This window comes from Podarcis pityusensis, assembly GCF_964106645.2.
Source record: "Podarcis pityusensis genome assembly, chromosome: 3".
Lineage (NCBI taxonomy): Eukaryota > Metazoa > Chordata > Lepidosauria > Squamata > Lacertidae > Podarcis > Podarcis pityusensis.
In genome coordinates this window covers 68,093,490-68,112,551 of record NC_138026.1, presented here as the reverse complement: position 1 = coordinate 68,112,551, position 19,062 = coordinate 68,093,490, and the positions used below count along the sequence as shown (strand labels likewise).

Here is a 19,062-nt window from a genome sequence, read left to right as displayed (position 1 = left end):
TTGTGAGACAAAACAAATCCCTTTTATCAGTTTTCAATCCACGTGGTTTCTGGCACAAATGCTGTGTTGGATTTGCTGAAATATTTGATAGTGTGAACTGCTTTCTAAGCTTAGTGATCTGGCCAGTGGATGAGACTTGTAATTCTGAAATAGGTTGGAAATGAAAGGGAATAGTATGTTGGCAGCTAGGAGGAAATAAAGAGTCTGTGCTTTATATAGCTGTAACCAGCTGTATATGTGATCAATTTTTTCCCTTATGTGTGACATGTAGATTATAGTGCTTCTGCACAAAATGTAGCTTAAATGAGATGGAAAATAGCATGCACAGTGAGTTTCTTGTGCTTGTCTGCTAGGAACAAAGCTACAGGAAATGCAGTGGTATGATCATGGTAATAGAATGAGCTAGATTTGGTGGAAGTTTTCTGGTCTTTAAAAGCTTTTCTCCCCACACTTTCAAGTTTAAGTACATCTTTATTCAGTCCTTCCTTCAAAGAGCTCAGGCTTTTGTACATTATTCCTCCTTTCATTATTTTCACAATATCCCTGTGAAGTAGGTTTCCCTGAGAGAGATGATGCAATGTCTGATCTTCATGACTAAGAGAAGATTTTAATTCTTGTTTCTCTGCTTCTGGCCCAACATTGTTCTTTTTTGTAAATGCAACCATAGAAATAAGTCCCTAAAGACAACTTCAGCCAGTCCCTAAAGACTTCTGAAAAAGTCTGATGCCTGAAATTACTGGGGAGAGCTTACCTGTTGGAAAGAGCTTGTTTCTGATAGACATACACCAAACTACAGTCTTCATGTGTTAAATGGAATACATGAGGCGTATATAGAGGAGTCATCCAAATACCCAGTTCAGAAGGCATTATTTCAAGAACCAGTATCTTGAACTGAGCTCAGATATGCCAGTGCAGATAACATTACACTGCAGTAATAAGCTCTAAGTGTCCAGTCCCAGGAATAACAAGTTGAATGCAATTATGCAGGTCCATTTGCAGAAGGGCTTTTGACCCAACAGATACCTCCATTAACAGAAGAGGTGATTTTTGCCAATTGCCTCTTTTGTCTCCCAAAGATCTGATCTGGTGGGTTGGGAAACCCTTCAGTACATTGTGGATAATGGTGCTGGGAGCTTTAGGGCAAAGGGGGAATTGGTGAAAACTTATTTCATCTTTCATTATCTGATACCTTTGCTAGATGAAAAACTCTATAGCGAACAAAGGGACCTTTTTTGTTTGTACAGTGGTACCTCTAGATGCGAACGGGATCCGTTCTGGAGCCCCGTTCACATCTAGAAGCAAACGTAACCCGTGTCCGCGCGTGCATGGGTCACGTTTCGGGGGCTTCTGCGCATGCGCGTGACGTCATTTTGAGCGTCTGTGCTTGCGGAAGTGGCGAAACCAGGAAGTAACGCGCTTCGTTACTTCTGGGTTGCCGCGGAGCACAACTCGAACGCGCTAATTCCGAAGCACATTAAACCCAAGGTATGACTGTATAAGAGACCCATAGTGAAGTTATGTTCACTACTTGCATCATAGATATGGGGATATCTGGGCAATTGGTCCAGTAGGCCTAACTTTGATGCTAAGTGGAAGCCCTATTGGGATTGGTTCCAGTTGTGTTCCTGAGCTGTGCTGATCCCTCTTGAAAAAAGGGTTTGCTCTTGGCATTGATTAGCATGGACTGCAAGCCCCTTGTGGCTGGGATTGTCCTTTCCAGCCCAGCTTGGGCCCTTTGCTTTGTTACATGTTTTTAAGGATTATTGGTTTTAAAAATCTATATGCCTATCATAGGTAAAGGTAAAGGTACCCCTGCCCGTACGGGCCAGTCTTGACAGACTCTAGGGTTGTGCGCTCATCTCACTCTAGAGGCCGGGAGCCAGCGCTGTCCACAGACACTTCCAGGTCATGTGGCCAGCGTGACAAGCTGCATCTGGCGAGCCAGCGCAGCACACGGAAACACCGTTTACCTTCCCGCTGGTAAGCGGTCCCTATTTATCTACTTGCACCCGGGGGGTGCTTTCGAACTGCTAGGTTGGCAGGCGCTGGGACCGAACGACGGGAGCGCACCCTGCTGCAGGGATTCGAACCGCCGACCATGCGATCGGCAAGTCCTAGGCGCTGAGGTTTTACCCACAGCGCCACCCGCGTCCCATGCCTATCTGTATGCCTGTGGCTTGTGTGAAGGGGGGTACATAAATAAATAAAACGCATGCCCTTTTTAGACATTAATGGACATCTTCAGAAGCTTTTTGATCGTTTTTCTGATTAAGAGAATGCTCTGAAAGTCTCTTCTGTTTTTTGCAAGTTAAATATCACCTGTTAAATTTCTAGAAGTTAATGCTTAATTAGCTGGAATGAATTTACTCACCAAAAAGTGGTTTTCTTTCACAGAGATTGACAGCTAGTACAGGAGCCAGGCAGCGAAGCAGACTTTCCATTATGTCTCAGTACTTGTGCACTGTTCACAAGTGTTTCACAATTCCAGGTCGAGCTTTTGTTCCAAAGCCAGAGGTGAGTCTTTTCTTTCTTTAGTACTAAGAATTAGAAATTAAATCTTCAAACTTAAAATGGCAAAGCCACCAGCACATAAATGCAAGCTGAATGTGCTGTCTGATTCTGAGAAATTGGACTGAATGAGTGCTAAAATCACACACAACTATAGATTTAGATCCAAAGATCCTGAAAAGGGAATTGCTCGTTGACTGTATCCACCTGAGGCAAATATTGCCTAGAGTTGCCTGCCCCCTGCTCTTGAGAAGGACAGGAATTCATCAGGCAAATCGTGTGTGTGTGGTTTTTATCATAGCTTTAGGAGTTTTCTTGTACCAGTCTCATAGCCAAAAGCAAGAGATGGGTCAATACATCAGCCAGCACGTTACAGTAATATTGTTGCTGAAGAATATGTATCAGAATTGGATTGCTAGTATGATTTGTTTGTGATATTTTGAAATTCAAAAAGACTGAGTAATTGTATCACCAACTTCTTTTTGAGTAATTCTTCAAACTGACCATTTTGAACCATGGCCTTGCAAATGGTACCTCTTTTCAAATGGTGTTGCAATTTTAATACAGCCTGCCTTTGTAAAGTGATTCCTGCTATGTGAGGAAAATCCCCCAAAGCAAAATGAATTGCACAGAATTCCTGAAACTATAGGCATTAGTGTTGATCAGTGACAGTACCACGAATTTAAAGATTTACAGCTAACTGGCACTTTGAGGATTGACCAACAGATGCCCAGAGAAAGAATGTAATCTGAAAAGCTGCTTTTGCCCATGGATTAGTAGCCAGTTACAGTCAACATGGGATCTAAGTAAAGGTTTAGGGAGGTGACAAATACCAGACTAGGAATGCAGACTTGAAGATTAAGCTTGGCACTAGCAGAGGATGAATGAACCTAGAGCACTGCTATGAATATACAGTCATAACTCGGGTTAAATGTGCTTCAGGTTGAGCGTTTTCAGGTTACGCTCTGCGGCCGTTACTTCTGGGTTTCGCTGCTTGTGCATGCACAGACGCTCAAAATAGCGTCATGTGCGGAAGCGGTGAATCGCGACATGCGCAGACGTCGCTTCAGGATGCGAAGAGGGCTCCAGAACGGATCCCGTTCACATCCAGAGGTACCACTGTAAATTGATGTGGTCATTTTCAACTCAGTTGCTACAAGCCCAGTTGTCAGATGCTGCTTTGAAAAGCTCCTGAACACTAACAGCAGTGGAGCCAATCAAACTTGGTTGAAGCTGATTTGGAGGTGACTTAAAATGATAAGCAGAAATTTTCTCAGTTGTGCAGAGTCAATTGAGTATTAATTGGGAGATTAATCTGGGATATCAATGCACCTGCTTAATTCTTGGATCTTGAAACAACCAAGCCACAAAACCTCATGTTTTAATTGGGATTCAGTCTCAGTTTATTGGCCCTCATCTGATAAATTGTATGTATGCTGTTCTCAACTCCTTGGAAGGAAACTAGGATACAAATGTGTCAAACACGTTTCATAAATTCACTCAACAAGGTTGGTATGGACACTAAATCAATCATTCGTGCTTTTAGTAATGAGATGATGGGTTGTAGTTATTGTACTAAAGAGATACAGAAGCAAGGCAAATTTCCTAGTGGTAGTGGTCATGTAGTAGCCCAAGACTGATCTACATTGTCAGGTTGAAACAATCAGAAGTCATTCAAGTACTGTAAGACGCTTAATGCATGAAAGTTATTTTATTTCTAAATGCAGTAACAGCAAACCTGCAACTTAAATGTACTGCAACTTACGCACATTCAGATTTAAGTGTGTGGTAGTTAAAAAAAAATGGAAAGGGGGCATAGTTCCAGGAAAAAAGGCTTTGGCAAGCCCACCTGCCATTGAACCCAATGAGGTTTGACTGTTTTTGATTTTGGCTTTAGGTACTGTCCCTGAAATGTAACCCCCATGTAGGTTGCGAGGTTTTCTGTACAGTGTTGCCTTTCCCCCATTCTCTGTGCATCTGGAAATACCCCTCTATAAACACTGAAGAGTACTCTTGGGGATTCTCAGAATTTGGTGGGAAATAGAAGAATGTTTTCTGTGTAAGACATTCTGGATATCAGGTGTGATAATTCCTAAAGGTAAAGGGACCCCTGACGGTTAGGTCCAGTTGCAGACGACTCTGGGATTGCAGCATTCATCTCGCTTTACTGGCCGAGGGAGCCGGCATACAGCTTCCAGGTCATGTGGCTAGCATGACTAAGCTGCTTCTGGCAAACCAGAGCAGCGCACGGAAACGTCGTTTACCTTCCCGCCGGAGCGGTACCTATTTATCTACTTGCACTTTGACGTGCTTTTGAACTGTTAGGTTGGCAGGAGCAGGGACCGAGCAACAGGAGCTCACCCCGTCGCGGTGATTCAAACCGCTGACCTTCTGATCGGCAAGCCCTAGGCTCTGTAGTTTAGACCACAGCGCCACCCGCGTCCCTTTGTGATAATTCCTGTTTCTTGCATAGTGGAGATGGTCTTTTTCATCTGTAGGAGAGAAGAACAGAGACTGAGCTAGTCTGTGCTTTTTTCTCTTGGCCTATTGAGCCATGTGCTGTTGTTGTGTCATGCTAATGTTCATTTGTGCCAGCAACAGGGTACTTGCTTGTCTTGCAGATCTGTTTTGTCTTTTGAGATCACCATGGTGGTGTCTTTTGAGATCACCAATGGAGAGTTGTGTATGTTAATTTCATTTGCATTAGTATGTGGTGCCATCTGCTCTTTTTCTGATGGTGCTCTATCCCCCCCCTCCTTTGTACTGGATGTGTCTTTCTATGTGAATGTTGTAGCAAGAATATATGCCTTTAGGGATGGTGCTCACTGTTAATGACTATTCTCCTTCTCTGTCTCTCTGTATGTGGCATTTCGTTTGCTCTGACATGGTTTTGTTGGCAGCAATTGCTTGGTGTCATTTTTCAGCACTGTGTCTTTGTAGACTCTGTCAGAGTATTTTCACTTCTTTTTTTAAAAGCTGAGCCTGTTAAGCGTTTAGCTGGAATGACCCTGTAGTGCTCTAATATTGTGTTATTTGTGCTAATGGAACCTTCCAAGCTTGCCTTTCAGTCCTTAAGTTCAGACAATATGTTTCAGTTTTGCAAACTTTTAAATAATTCTACAGATAGGATGCTTAATACACAAAGTGTACAGAAGCAGTTCAGAGTGCCAGGCTGATTCCTATCATATTTTATATTTTTGCTGGAAACTCCCCCCCAGCCCAACCCCCAAATACTTTCTTGATCTCTGATGTATTCTAAACAGAGTTGAGAATATGCATTGGAGAAAATGATGGCCTTACTGCTTACACTGGTAAACCACCACTGTTTGTTTGAGAATTAAACCCACTGAAATAATTGAGACTGCTTTGGAATAACTATTACATTCAAGCTTGTAGCTCAGTGTAGCTCAGAAGAGCTTGTATTCTCTTCTGGGGTCTATGTTTGCTCCTGGATCTCCCTGTTGGGGGAGCAACGTGGTCTGGATTATATGTCTTACTCTGTGGGTGTCGTACATGTGGAGGATTCTGTATTTGGTTTTCCTTTCATACCATGATCTTGATCTTTATCTTAATGACCAAGTAGCAACATTAATATTTCTGTGAATCTTCTTTTTCCTGGTTTAAGTTTTGGCATATCTTTTCTTTAAGAAAAAATATATACATTGGACTGTAAAAAGCCCCAAAACACACCTGAGCTTGTTTAGGTATCACAGGTATTTGCAATAAAAATAAGACAGTATTTATTTATTTATTCATCCTAAAAGAGTTGTTGGCGGTGGGGGGGGGGGTAGACACCTTATTATTTACAGACCTAAGATTGAACCACTGCAATCACCAAATAACTTTGGTACATTCTTGGTCTGTCTGTCCATCAATCTATAGTGGGTAATGAAACAAGTTTCTTGAATTTTAACACACGTTTCACATTTGATTAAGAGCCCTGCTGAATCAGACCAAAGGCCTATCTAGTCCAACATTCTGTTTCTCACACGTGGCTAGCTAGACTTGCCTGTAAAGCTCACAAAAAGGACACTAGGGCAATAGACCTTTCCCTATTGTTGTTTGCAAACAACTGAGGCATGCTGCCTCTGATCCAGAAGGTGGCCTATAGCCATCTTTGCTAGTAGTCATTAATAGCCCTATCTTCTGTGAATTTGTCTAATCACCTTTTAAGCCGTCTAACTTTGTTGCCATCACCACATCTTGTGATGGTGAATTCCACAGTTTAACTATGCAGTGCGTGAACAGTTCCTGTCTTGAATCTCCCACCTTTCAGCCTTATTCAATGAACCTGGCTAGTAGCTAGTAGTATGAAAGAGCAAGAAAACATCTCTCTTCACACCAGACATTATTTTATACACCTCTAGCATGTCCCCTCTTACTCACCTTTTTTGTAAATTAAGAAGACCCAGATGTTGCAACATTTCTTAGTATGGGAGTTACTTCAGCTCCCTTTTCATTTTGGTGCCCTTTTCCTGTACCTTTTCTATGAAGAGCTGTTCACATCTCCAACTCAGAGCTAATATTTGAAAGATGGGTAGAAAAATTAAAACTAATATGGAACTAATAATCTTACTCATCTTTTACAAGAGGCCAAGCCATATTCTTTAGTGAAATGTAAACTCATTATATTTGCACTAGAATATCTGTGTGTATGCAAATTTACACGTGTCCCAAGTTATGGCCCAAACATCTCTTTTCTATTCCTTCCCTTATATACCATATTTTTTGCACCATAACACTCACTTTTTTCCTCCTAGAAAGTAAGGGGAAATGTCTGTGCGTGTTATGGAGGGAATGCCTACGGGTGGCGGGGGGGATCTGCTGCAGTCGTGAGCAGAGAATCCATGGTTCCCCTTCCTTCCCTCCTCCGTGGCTCGCTTTGAAACAGCAAAGCGGGAGAAGAGCCGCTGAGTGGGGAGGAGAGAGGGACAGAGAGCCTGCTTCTTTAAAGGAGCAAAGTGGGAGATGAGAGGAGCCACTTACACAAGTGTAAGCGGCTCCTGTCCGGTTGGTTCCTTTAAAGCAAGCAGGCTCTCTGTCCCTCTCTCCTCCCCACTCAGCTCGCTACATAGCAGCAAAGTTTTTCAGCTCGCTAAGCCAGGGATGAGCGGGGAGGAGGGAGAAAAGCAGAGCCTGCTTGCTTTAAAGGAGCAAAGTGGGAGAGGAGAGGAGAGGAGCCTTCTCCTCTTATACCCCTCTTCTGCATTATTAGCAGCAGCATCCTCCACCCACCCCATGCGTGCTTCTTCTCCCCTTAAACCCCTCTTCTGCATTATTAGCAGCATCCTTCTCCACACCACGCGTGCTCCTTGTCCCTTGAGTGCTTTTCCTTCCCTCCCCACTTAAAACGTGGTTACAAAGCACGGATCCACATGGATCCTCAGTATTTTTGCACTGGGTCACCCCAAATTCACCATCAGATCACATAGCATGTCCATGGCTACATCTTGCACCAAAAAAATCACGCACCCACTGTTGCCTGGGACCGCAGTGGTGCAAAAACTTGGTTACAAAGCATGGATCCACATGGATCCTCAGGATTTTTGCATTGGGCTACTCCAAACTCACTGTCAGATCACATGTCTGTGGCCACAGCATGAACCACAAAACTCATACACCCACTGTTTCGTTTAGAATTTTTTTTTCTTGTTTTCCTCCTCTAAAAACTACGTCCGTGTTATGGTCGGGTGCGTGTTATAGAGCGAAAAATACGGTACCAAAGGATTCAAACTCTGCCTCGCCTCCTGAATAGAAATGAGGGGTTCCCCACAGTGACTAATAATCATTTCAGCATGTTAAAAAGAAGGTTATGAGAATCAAGGCAAATTAACCAAGTGAATCATGCTGACAAAGTAATTGCAAACTGAGTTGCTATCACCTGCAAGAACTCTTTGTGTGCCAGATTGCCAGTAACTCTGATCCAATAATAAATAGTTTGCATAAAATAAAGGATTTAAAGAAACCAAATGATGTACAGGTTAAAATCACACTGAAGCCCTGAACAGATTGGGAACAGATGCATTTTGGTTAGTTAAATCATGCAGTGACTTGGGTATAACATACAGAAGTCAAGGAGAAGACAAAAATATTTTTAAAGTGGAGCATGAAATTGGAGGGTTTAAGTTTCTTTTAGTTACAGAGGCTGCTGCTGATACACCCATTTCTTACTCCTGAGCTGTGTCTAACCCTTCAATTAGCTGCAGACTGCTAAGTAGACATTTTTTAAAAAAACATAAAAATGGAATCTGCTGCAGGTGGTCAGGAGATGAGGGGGCAGCTTTGGCAACAACTGAAGCAGTGTCTTCAGCCTCTGATATGCAAATACACGAGGCTTTGTTTGTTTTTAAATGAAGAAATTTAGTTACCATGGTAGTTGGGTATTGACAATGAAAGCTACAATTTTAAAAACAATACATAGGGTTTCACATAAAGGCAGAGTAGGTTTGGCGGGTATCCTAATTAAAATTAGAGTTGTGTTGAAATTAAGTAAGCCACATTACAGATATCTAACTTTCGCATGCTAAAAAACAACAACCTGTACAGTACGCATTTTTACCGTTCTTTTTGTTTGTTTTTTTGAATACAATTCAGTTGCAAAGCAATATCAACATAAATTAATGGTTGCTGCAGTGATTTAAATCCCCCCCGTACCATACCAGAGTGTAATTATGACACTTGCATCAAGAACAAAAAACTTTCTTCGATATTTTAAAAAACCCAGAACTACAATAAGCACCCCCCCCCCAACAACTGAGCAGGAGCCTTGAGTGACAGACCGGCAACTGTATTTACACATAATCCTTCAGGTTGTAGCCTGTGTTGTTCTCTTGCTGGGCAGCTGGGAACTGTTGCTGTGTTTTGTTGGGATAAATCCATGTTCTTTGCTGCTTTGTAAAACAGGAAGTGCCAAAGATGGCACCTGCAGTGAGCAGAAGTCCTGCTGAAATGAATCCAATGTAAACTGCTCCTCCTGGTTCATGCTTACTGCTTTCTGGGACTGTTGGGTCCAGAAAATTTGAAATTATTTCTCTCGTGTACCAGGCTGTTGGTATCAAGCCGAATATACCTGCAAGGATGAAGAAGACTCCTCCTGCAAATGTAGTGTGGCTCTTGGTGTCATGGTCTCCTCCCAGCCGAGTGCACTTCATCCCCACCGTGGCGATGCAGATTCCAAAAGTGGAGAGGATGCAAGACAACACCATGGTGGTCCGTGCTGCCTGGATGTAAACAGGGAGGGAGAGGATTGAATATTTCAACGTGCAGCTAAACATCCCGGTGCTGTACCATGTGCAGTCCATCCAGAGTCCTTGCATCTGAGTTATGGCTGTGATGATGTTTGAACCTACGTCTGCATTCACCTTCCAGTTGGGCAACAAGGTGGCTGTAATTGCACCGAAAACGCCAAACAAGGCTAGAATGAAAGCAAAGAACTGTAGAGCTGCTGATGCCATGATGAGATGTGCTGTCACCTTTTGTCTGCCTGTTCCTCTCCTGTTGTAAACCTTTGTATGCCTGATGGCTCCCCAGCCACGGCTATAGCTGTCCGCATGTGATAGAAGGGGGAGGAAGGGGGGAAGTGGCAGGGGCAAAGGAAAGAGAAATGAGCAAACTAGAACACTTGCATTTAAAATCACTGCTATCTGAATGAATGACTGAACGTGACCCTGCAGCAGATGAGAAGGCTACAAAAGCACAGAGCAGCTGTACACAGGGCACTTGAACAGAAATGATTATAAATGAACAGTGTGTGAGCGACTGAGCACAAGGAACTACCCTTCAATATTCTGCCACTTCAAGAAAACTCAAATTGAAACACTGAAGGCACAAGACTAGGATCATGTAAATGCTAAAAAACACAGAAAATACAAAATTGAGCTATTCTTGCCCTCAGTGGCCATCTCGCTTCTGTGGCACAAAAGTAGAATAAGGTATCTATTCAAATCTACAATTAACTAAAGCAATGGCTTGTAAGTATATACTTTCTTCCCAGTTTCCATAGGAAATTTTAATCCTTGGAAATTTAGGTCAGTATAATCTTTTCCCCATTCACATGGTTTTTAATGGTTCAGCAAGTGCTCTTTTATTTATATATTTATCTCATAAAATTTGTACACTACTTCGTTGTTTTTTAAAAAAAAAAAAACCTCAGCAGTTTACAAAAAGAATAAAATGATCAATAAAAGCAGTTAAAACAATTATTTTTTAAAATAAATCAGTGGTAAACTAAAAACAGATTAAAACACACATCAACGTTCTTTCTGCCCATCTGAGTAGGCTTATCTAAACAAATATGATTCCAGCAGGCATCAAAAAGAGCACAGTAAAGGCCCCTGTCTGATGTCAATAGGCAGGAGGTTCCAAAGCGTGGGTGCTGCAGCACTAAAAGATTGCTTTCTTATGAATGCAGAATAGGTATTATGTGCTCCCTGTAACAGTGCCAGTTCTTCATATCAAAGTGTTTGAGTAGACATATATGAATTAAGGCAATCTTTCAGGTAAACTGGTCCCAAGTTGTTGTTTTACAAAAAATCTGTTTCCTTACTATTTTCTGAAGAGCAAAGCTCAAACTTCTGTGTTGGCCATATAGAGCTTGAAATTCCTAAGGACTAGAACAGGGTTGGCAAGGTTTACTGGCCATGGGCCAGATCACTCCAACAGAGATCGTCCATGGGCTGGATTGGCGCAGTGCAATGCCGGAAATCGTGTCTGCACATGTCCGCGGCGCCAGAAATCGCTTCTGTGCATGCCCAGGTGCCGAAAAGCGCGCCTGCACAGAAGCGATTTTCAGTGTCTGGACATGCACAGAAGCGATTTCTGGTATCTGCACGTGCGCAGATGCCATTTCCGGCGTCGCGCTACACTGGTTTAGCACAGCACGCTGGGGACTTGCCAAGCAGATGGTTCGGTTGGGCGGCTTGTGGACCGGTAAAACAGTCTTTGTGGGCTGCACGTTGCCAACGCCTGGACTAGAAACTTAAATTTACCCTATCCCTTGATTTAAACTAACCACCTCTGATATAGCACAATAACTAATAAGAAATAAAGCTATTGCTAAAGACTGAAAGAATGATTCAGCTAAATTTAAGTACATTTAAATTTCGTTGGTTTTAAATGGCAGGGTCAGCTGCATGTTAACTCTGAAATCAATGCTGCCGTTGAAATCAGTGACACTTAAATGTGCTTAACATTAGCTGGATCATTTCCTTGCAGTCAAAATGATGCCTGGTACATGGAAAACTCTTATATAGCTCTAGGTTTCATATATTTTGTTGGACAAAGAGCCATGATAATTAAAATTATAGAATAATAATGTTATAATTACTTTTAATTCCAATTCAAATGAATTGGATTTAGAAGGAGAGGAGGTTTGAGCATTCTAACTATAGAGAAAGGTCATTAGTTTTATACTATTAATCCTAAAGTATTGAATGCAAGCTCATCTAATTAATTTAGCTGTTCATAAGACCACTTACTGGCATTCTTAGCTTTTAAATAGTGCCAGTGACTTCAGTTGGGTGGTATCACTTACGGTAGTAACAGGGTGGATAAAATTGCAGGTCCATTAATTTTGGTAGGACTTCACCAGTGAACCACTTGAAGGTCAAAGCAGAAAGGCTTGGGGAAGTCCAATACATTTTTGCTCTAGGTGTTACATTTAGGTCCTCTCCACCTGCAAACATCCCATCTCCTGCCACATTGAAATGGACATGGGTTCAGTACCACTTAAACCATTTGGGTTCAGTGGAAAAGTGCACAAAGTTTATTCAGGTGGCGGGGTGCTACCCAGTGCAACAGACAATGCTGGCCCACATGGGCCAGTAGTCTAACTCAGTGCATATGTGTGTACTCTTTGGAACCAACCTGTATAATAGAAGTAATAGTAGGACTTGGTGTGATTAGGTTTTTTAAAAAAATACATGTATTTGAATTTGAAAGGCTGGGGTTATACTGAATGGTAGATGAGCTAACATCTCTTGTGAAAAGCAGCATGTAATTGACATACAAGCCTGAGCATATTCAGAATCCAGTAATTAATGGATTCTTCAGCTTGTGCTTTTCTCATGTATATAACAAGACTTGGAATCCAAAATGTGCTGCCAACATCTTTAAAACATGTAAACATCATTATGCTGAAACAGCCTTTTTTTTACCTGCTTAGGTAGATATTTTGAAGAATAGAGTGGTTTAAGAAAAAAGAACTTTTGACCTTTTCTGTAAATACTGCATTGCGTGCACTTATGCTTAGAACAAGCTTAGAACAAGGGTCTGCCCACCTGGTGTTTTTTTGGGGGGGGGGCATTTGTATAATATCTGTTATGACTGACATCTGCTGATTTTAACTTTTACTTGGACCAGAGAAAGAAACTAGATTAGTTTTATACATATATTTTATATAATTGATCTTGTCTGTCCTTTAATAGGTATTTTATTTTCTGGATACTGATTTTATAGCTAAAGAAGCACTTTAATAAGCTTTCTAAACAAATCTTGCTCAGTTCCCCACAAACCCTAATTGCCATCTCTTCTGTTGTATGAGCCAAAGTACCCTTTTCACTACCCACCACACACATTATACGGCAACTTGTGTAGAGAAGGGAGTCACTGTCTGTCCCCTGTGATCCAAAATTTAACTTCTTTTTTCAAAAGGTACATTAAAAGAAATTTCTGGCAGATGTGAAGTTCTCTTGGCATCTTTTGATTGTGTCATGGACCAAGGGGAGCAAATATCACCTGGGCTACTCAGAACAATTTTCTGTTTCCATGCCCTCTCTCCCCCTTTCAGCAGAGAAACTGTATTTAGTTATCTGCCCAATTTGCCACCAGTGCAGAGATACACATTCTTTCCTGCCCTTCTGGTAGTCTTTGAAAAGTGTGACACCCAGTTAGTGATCAGTTTATGGAACTGCTGCCATGGCAGAAAATCTTGATTGGTTCTGACAGCTTCAGGAAATTTTGCTTTATTAATTTATCAGTAAGAGAAATTAGTAAGAGAAGTTGGCATCAGTAAGAGAAGTTGGTCAGGAGAGCTGTCCTGTTATATTATTATTATTATTACTATTATTTATTTCTATGCCACCTTTCTCTTAGACCAGGACTCAAGGCAGCTTACAGATATATCTGCTTCTAAAACAGTCCAACCTAAAACAGTTATGCAAGAGCCTTTCTGCCCTCTCATAGCCTCAATTTTCCACAATATAGTTTTATATAGCTTGAAAGTTTGCTGCATCTTTAAAGAGCTGCTTGGCTCAGCAAAAGAGATTGACTTGTTAACTAGGTCTATATTTCTGTGGGACCAGCAGGCTACCAACCAACCCATGGATCTGCCACAGAGCAGGTGCCCCTGTTTACTCCACATCCATTTCATAGGCTGCGAGGGTGGGAAATGGAGCCATCCCTGCGTGGCACTGTCTACCCATCATTCTTTTACTATTCATCTTTGCTTCAGATTTTGCATTTCAGCAGCTTTAAAAATTAAAACAAGCTTGATGACAATAGGAATGGTAGCTTATCCCAATAACTGCTAGAAGCAGACTAAATTACACGCACATTAAACTGCAATGTTTGGTTAGAACATTTTTAAACACCATAAACTGTAATGTACAGAGTCTAATGAAGTTCAGTACTTACTGCTAAATGGGAGATTCAAGATGCTTTCTCGGCAGTATAAGTCGTAGAAACAACTTCTCTTGAGTGTAAAGATCTCTCTTCATTAAAAAAATGCATTGGGGTTTTTTTATTAAACAAAAATAGCTCTCTGATGCTATGACCACAGCAGTCCTGCCCATTCCCTGTCTTAGTACCATCTACTGGAGAATAAAGAACTACTTTGTTTAATGAATCTGCACTGAAGGGGGGGGGATACTTTGTTGAAGGAGCAAATGCAAAGAGATCATGGAGGAAACACATGCAAACCCTTAATTCTAAAAATACAATGATTTCTAGATCCTATGATGAATGTTCGACAGTAGTTTAGAAATCAGGAGAAATGTAGAGCAATATGTATTTCAAAAAACATACTTTTATCACCCCCAACCCTATATTTTAAAAGCTGCTTTAGTTATAAGGAAACTTCAGAATGACCTTTAACTGCACCTGCAAATCAGAATTTACATTGCAAACAGCCACCACTCCCCAAATCCTCCACAATAAGTTTATAATTCCTGCTATTAATTATGGTGCAGAAATATATTTAAATTGACAAAGGTATATGGCTGAGTTTTACATACCTGCTACTAGTAGCCTTCTCTAGTTCTTTCTGTAATTAGTCACCTTTCCCTAAAGACCAGAAGGCAAAATAAAGTAGTAATGCTGATGAAGCTTTGTGATTAAATACAGAGCACTGTTGAGGAGATCCTGACAAGTCAGCAAGAGGGAGACTATAAAGCAAAGAAAGTGGGAAGGGAAACCTGCTGATTGTGCAGCAAGATAAATATGAGTTCTCCCTATTGTCGTCTGACTCTTCGCAGTGTGTAGAAAAGGAAAAGGCAGTAGTTTGTAGCATGTGATAGTTGACAGCTACATAATTTTATCCCTTGCTTCATTAGTTTTGGAAAAACGGGTTCTACGTTTTCCTCTCAGAACAGTTTTAATGTTGAGTTTTTAAAGTTGATCCATACCACAGTAATGCAGTTTCACATTTGATTTCTACAGCCTCTGGTAATTGTGTCTGGGCTTAGTAATGGTTGACCCTGGGCTGCAACAGGGTCTCTGATTGAGCTTTGGGAGTGAAGCTTCTTGGGAGTGAAGCTCATTGCAGCAACAGGATAAGCCCCTTCCCTTCTCCAGCCCAGTATAAGGATAGGGGTTTGTTTCTGTGGTCTCATGCGCTTTGAAAACACTTGGAAGCTTTTCATGTCTGGAGAGGACTACAATTCTATTGAAACACTTCATTGGGCGTAAGTCTAATTGAACTCGGTTGGACTTACACCTGAGTAAACATTCATAGCATTGGGCTGCACATGTATTTGACTTAATGGCATTAAATTTGTTTAAAGCATTGAAATGGATGGCCTACTCAGTGGACTCCATGGCTGACAGTGGAAATGCACAGCAAAAGTACATGTGGTTGTAACGCATTTACAGTGGTGCCTCGCAAGACGAAAAGAATCCGTTCCGCAAGTCTCTTCGTCTTGCGGTTTTTTCGTCTTGCGAAGCAAGCCCATTAGCGGTTTAGGGGATTAGCGCTATTAGCGGCTTAGCGGGCTTAGCGGATCAGCTGATAAGCGGCTTAGTGGCTTAACGGATCAGCTGTTAAGCGGCTTAGCGGATCAGCTGATAAGCGGCTTAGTGGCTTAACGGATCAGCTGTTAAGCGGCTTAGCGGATCAGCTGATAAGCGGCTTAGCGATCAGCTGTTAAGCGGCTTAGCGGATCAGCTGATAAGCGGCTTAGCGATCAGCTGTTAAGCGGCTTAGCGGATCAGCTGATAAGCGGCTTAGCGGCTTGGGGAAAAGGGGGGGAAAGGAAAAAAACCCCACAGGAACTCGCAAGACATTTTCGTCTTGCAAAGCAAGCCCATAGGAAATTTGTTTTGCGAAGCACCTCCAAAACGGAAAACCCTTTCATCTAGCGGGTTTTCCGTCTTGCGAGGCATTCGTCTTGTGGGGCACCACTGTATGAAGTTGCTAGACTAGTATTCCTTTAAATTGGGGAAACAGACCCACAAGATGCTGCTGGACTACAACTCGCACCATCCCTGACCATTGGCTATGCTAATGGAAGTTGGGGTCCACCAAATCTGGAGGGCCACAGACGCTCCATCCTTTTTGCAAATAAAGGAATGTCTGTAAAGCAGCAAGGGGATGGGATGGTAAATCATAATTATTTCTCTTTTTATTCCCCTGGTCAGGTAATTAGGTAGACGTATCCAGGGCCATGATGGGCCAGCAGTTTTTGAAACACTGCGAGTGGGAGATTCAACAGAGTTGTTGTGGTAGTGGAAATCAGTGCAATGAATCCCACTAGTGCAATGCAAGTCCACCCCCCCCCCCAATCTGCTTGAGAAGGTTAGGAGAACCCCCAGAACAACATGCAGCACTGCACTCCATTGGCTGTTTTTCCTTACCCATTTTGTGAACTTGCAATAAGTACTTAAGCTTCAAGAGCAGACAGATTGTTGTATAAATGGGTTTTATTGCATTTCTTTAATGAGCAATCCTGGTTTATAGAGATAGTGAATTGTAGACTAGTTTAAGCTGCATTTCTAGCCATGCTTAATAGCAAGTAAATATCATTGAAATCCATGGGAACTAAACCTGAGCAAAGGGAAGGTACATGTTCTTTCTCAGGCTCAGGTAAAGACATTGTGTATTCTTTTTCCATAGTTTTTTTTTCTGTCATGGTGACGCTGCTTAGCCTAGGAGAGGGCTAAATTGACAGAAATCTCCAACTTTAGTTTAGTTTTATTATTACTACATTTATATCCCACTTTTCTTCTAAGTAGCTCAGAGGGGTTCTTGTAGCTAAAGGCTAGTGTGGTAGTTTTCTTAACTGACCTATTTAAATTATTGTTATTATTATTATTATTATTATTATTATTTAGACCCCGCCCATCTGGCTGGGTTTCCCCAGCCACTCTGGGTGGCTTCCAACAAAATATTAAAATACAATAGTCCTTCATATATTAAAAGCTTCCCTAAACAGGGCTGTCTTCAGATGTCTCCTAAAAGTCTGGTAGTTGTTTTTTCCTTTGACATCTGGTGGGAGGGTGTTCCACAGAGCAGGCATCACTACCAAGAAGGCCCTCTGCCTGGTTCCCTGTAACCTCATTTCTCGCAATGAGGGAACCACCAGAAGGCCCTTGGTGCTGGACCTCAGTGTCCGGGCTGAGCAATGGGGGTGGAGACGCTCCTTCAGGTACACTGGGCCTAGGCCGTATAGTTTTAGCACTGACCTTGTATGGCATTTACAGAATTTTCCATAAAAAATGAAGCAGGTATCTGCTCTGAAAAGTCTATACTGTAATATAAAACTTTCTAAATGGCAAGAGACATACGGGAGAAGCAAGGGTAACGAAACATACCTGTATGCATATACTTATCCTTGACGAAAACACAGGCTTCAGTTTTGCTTGAAAGGTGGGAAAGAAGGTAGACTGAATAATATAGATTGGTGGTGCCATTTTACGAGTTTGCATTGTGAATTTACTAAAAATAAAAAACCAATAAATAAATGTAGATGTTTCTGTTTGGACAAACAATTCCAATAGAAGGGGCAACAAGGTAGACTGGCCGGAGTTTAAAAGAGCAGGACACTCGGAGGCAGCAGCTAAGGATGGTAAAGTTGGAGGAGCAAAACTAGGGAGTTAACATAATATAGTTTTAAGATGTTTATTTATTACATTCTTTATTACATTATCGCTGTATATAGCTGCATGTTGTTTGAGAAAAGGATTCAAAAAGGCAATCTGTTTATCCAGAAGTCCTTTTTCTTAATGTACTGGGACTTAACTATACAGCTGCAAATAAAATGTTTTAAGTGTGTTTTAAGTGCAATATACAATGTGACACTAAATGGTGATGATGAGCCTTATGGAAAATTCACTGTATTTTTACAAACGCTTTTTTAAAAATGCATTTCCAGAACACTTTTTATATGTATGTAGATTTCACCCTGGACAAAATCCAGGCTTGTGTTTGCAAAACAAAACAAGCTTTGGCAACAGAAGTGACAGAATTGTTTGGGGGCTGGGGTGTAGGTCCACCCTCAGTGAGATGAGATATTTTGTCTTAGCTGTAATTTTATGTTTTACAAAAAACATTTGCAAAATAAGGTGAAGGTGGTATGATTATCAGCAGTTTTAAAATTTGCTTGTGTGTACCTTGTTAGATTTTGAAATTCAGCCTGCTAGTATGCACAACGAAGAAATAGGATATAATGTTAGTAATTTCAAAGCATCCAATCAGAAGGGAACAGCATTTTCTATAACCGTTCCCATAGTAACAAAGCAGCTTTCCTAGTATTCTAAGAGCCCAAGCCTATAATGAAGTAATGAGAATTGCTTTGTATTTTGATAGAAAGAAAACATTCTAATGTGCTTTATTTCTGTATAACTTAGCTTCCATTGGAACCTAACCTGTATCATATTATCCAAAATATTTATTTATATGGGATTTCACTTCTGCAAGTGGGAAGTCCTTTGCTCATGGAATGACTGTTTCTAACCTAGTGGAAGAGGGCTGTGTGGGGACAAGAACCTCCAAATCCAGAGTTGTTCTTCTCATGCAGTATTTTTGCCCAAGCTCCTTTTGAAAGCCAGTAGAATTCTTAACTGCTATCTCCTATATTGTCCTTATTCATGGGCTTTCACCTACTGCAACATAACCAATGAATCATTTGTGGTACTGCATTGCAAGACATATCCTGATATTGATCACACAATTATTCACACAAGACTTTGCTTATTTTGGTTCCGAGTCAAAAACTTTGTTTTGGTACCATAGAATCTTCCAAAGTAGTACACACACAGTTAGAAACTGTATTGTCTTTCAGGACTGATCTTACAAGGCTCCCTCACAAAGTGTAGTTTGGGGGGCAAAAGTGCTCATAAACA

The 19,062-nt window shown here is 41.4% G+C and overlaps 2 protein-coding genes across 5 annotated transcripts in view; one reads left to right on the top strand and one right to left on the bottom strand.

Moving 5' to 3' along the window:
* Positions 1-19,062, top strand: part of TFB1M (transcription factor B1, mitochondrial) — a 33,326-nt gene that overhangs the window by 10,940 nt on the left and 3,324 nt on the right. For all 3 annotated transcript variants that reach the window (XM_080998419.1, XM_080998418.1, XM_080998417.1), the window contains exon 5: positions 2,395-2,514. In XM_080998419.1, the coding sequence (XP_080854545.1) occupies positions 2,395-2,514 (120 nt within the window). The remainder of the gene's footprint in view (positions 1-2,394; positions 2,515-19,062) is intronic.
* On the bottom strand, positions 8,232-15,397 carry CLDN20 (claudin 20). Of its 2 annotated transcripts, XM_080998421.1 has the most exons (3): positions 14,739-15,397; positions 14,140-14,216; positions 8,232-10,050 (listed from the first exon to the last, which is right to left on the bottom strand). In XM_080998421.1, the coding sequence occupies exon 3, from the start codon at positions 9,960-9,962 to the stop codon at positions 9,300-9,302; it is 663 nt and encodes a 220-aa protein (XP_080854547.1). In that variant the 5' UTR covers positions 9,963-10,050; positions 14,140-14,216; positions 14,739-15,397; the 3' UTR covers positions 8,232-9,299. The 2 variants fall into 2 exon arrangements, with proteins under 2 accessions (XP_080854547.1, XP_080854546.1); XM_080998420.1 differs by lacking the exon at positions 14,739-15,397 and having other exon boundaries at positions 14,140-14,381.

What these genes read in the sequence shown, in the direction of transcription:
- CLDN20 (XM_080998421.1), bottom strand. Translation starts at nt 9,962, where the DNA reads ATGGCATCAGCAGCTCTACAGTTCTTTGCTTTCATTCTAGCCTTGTTT.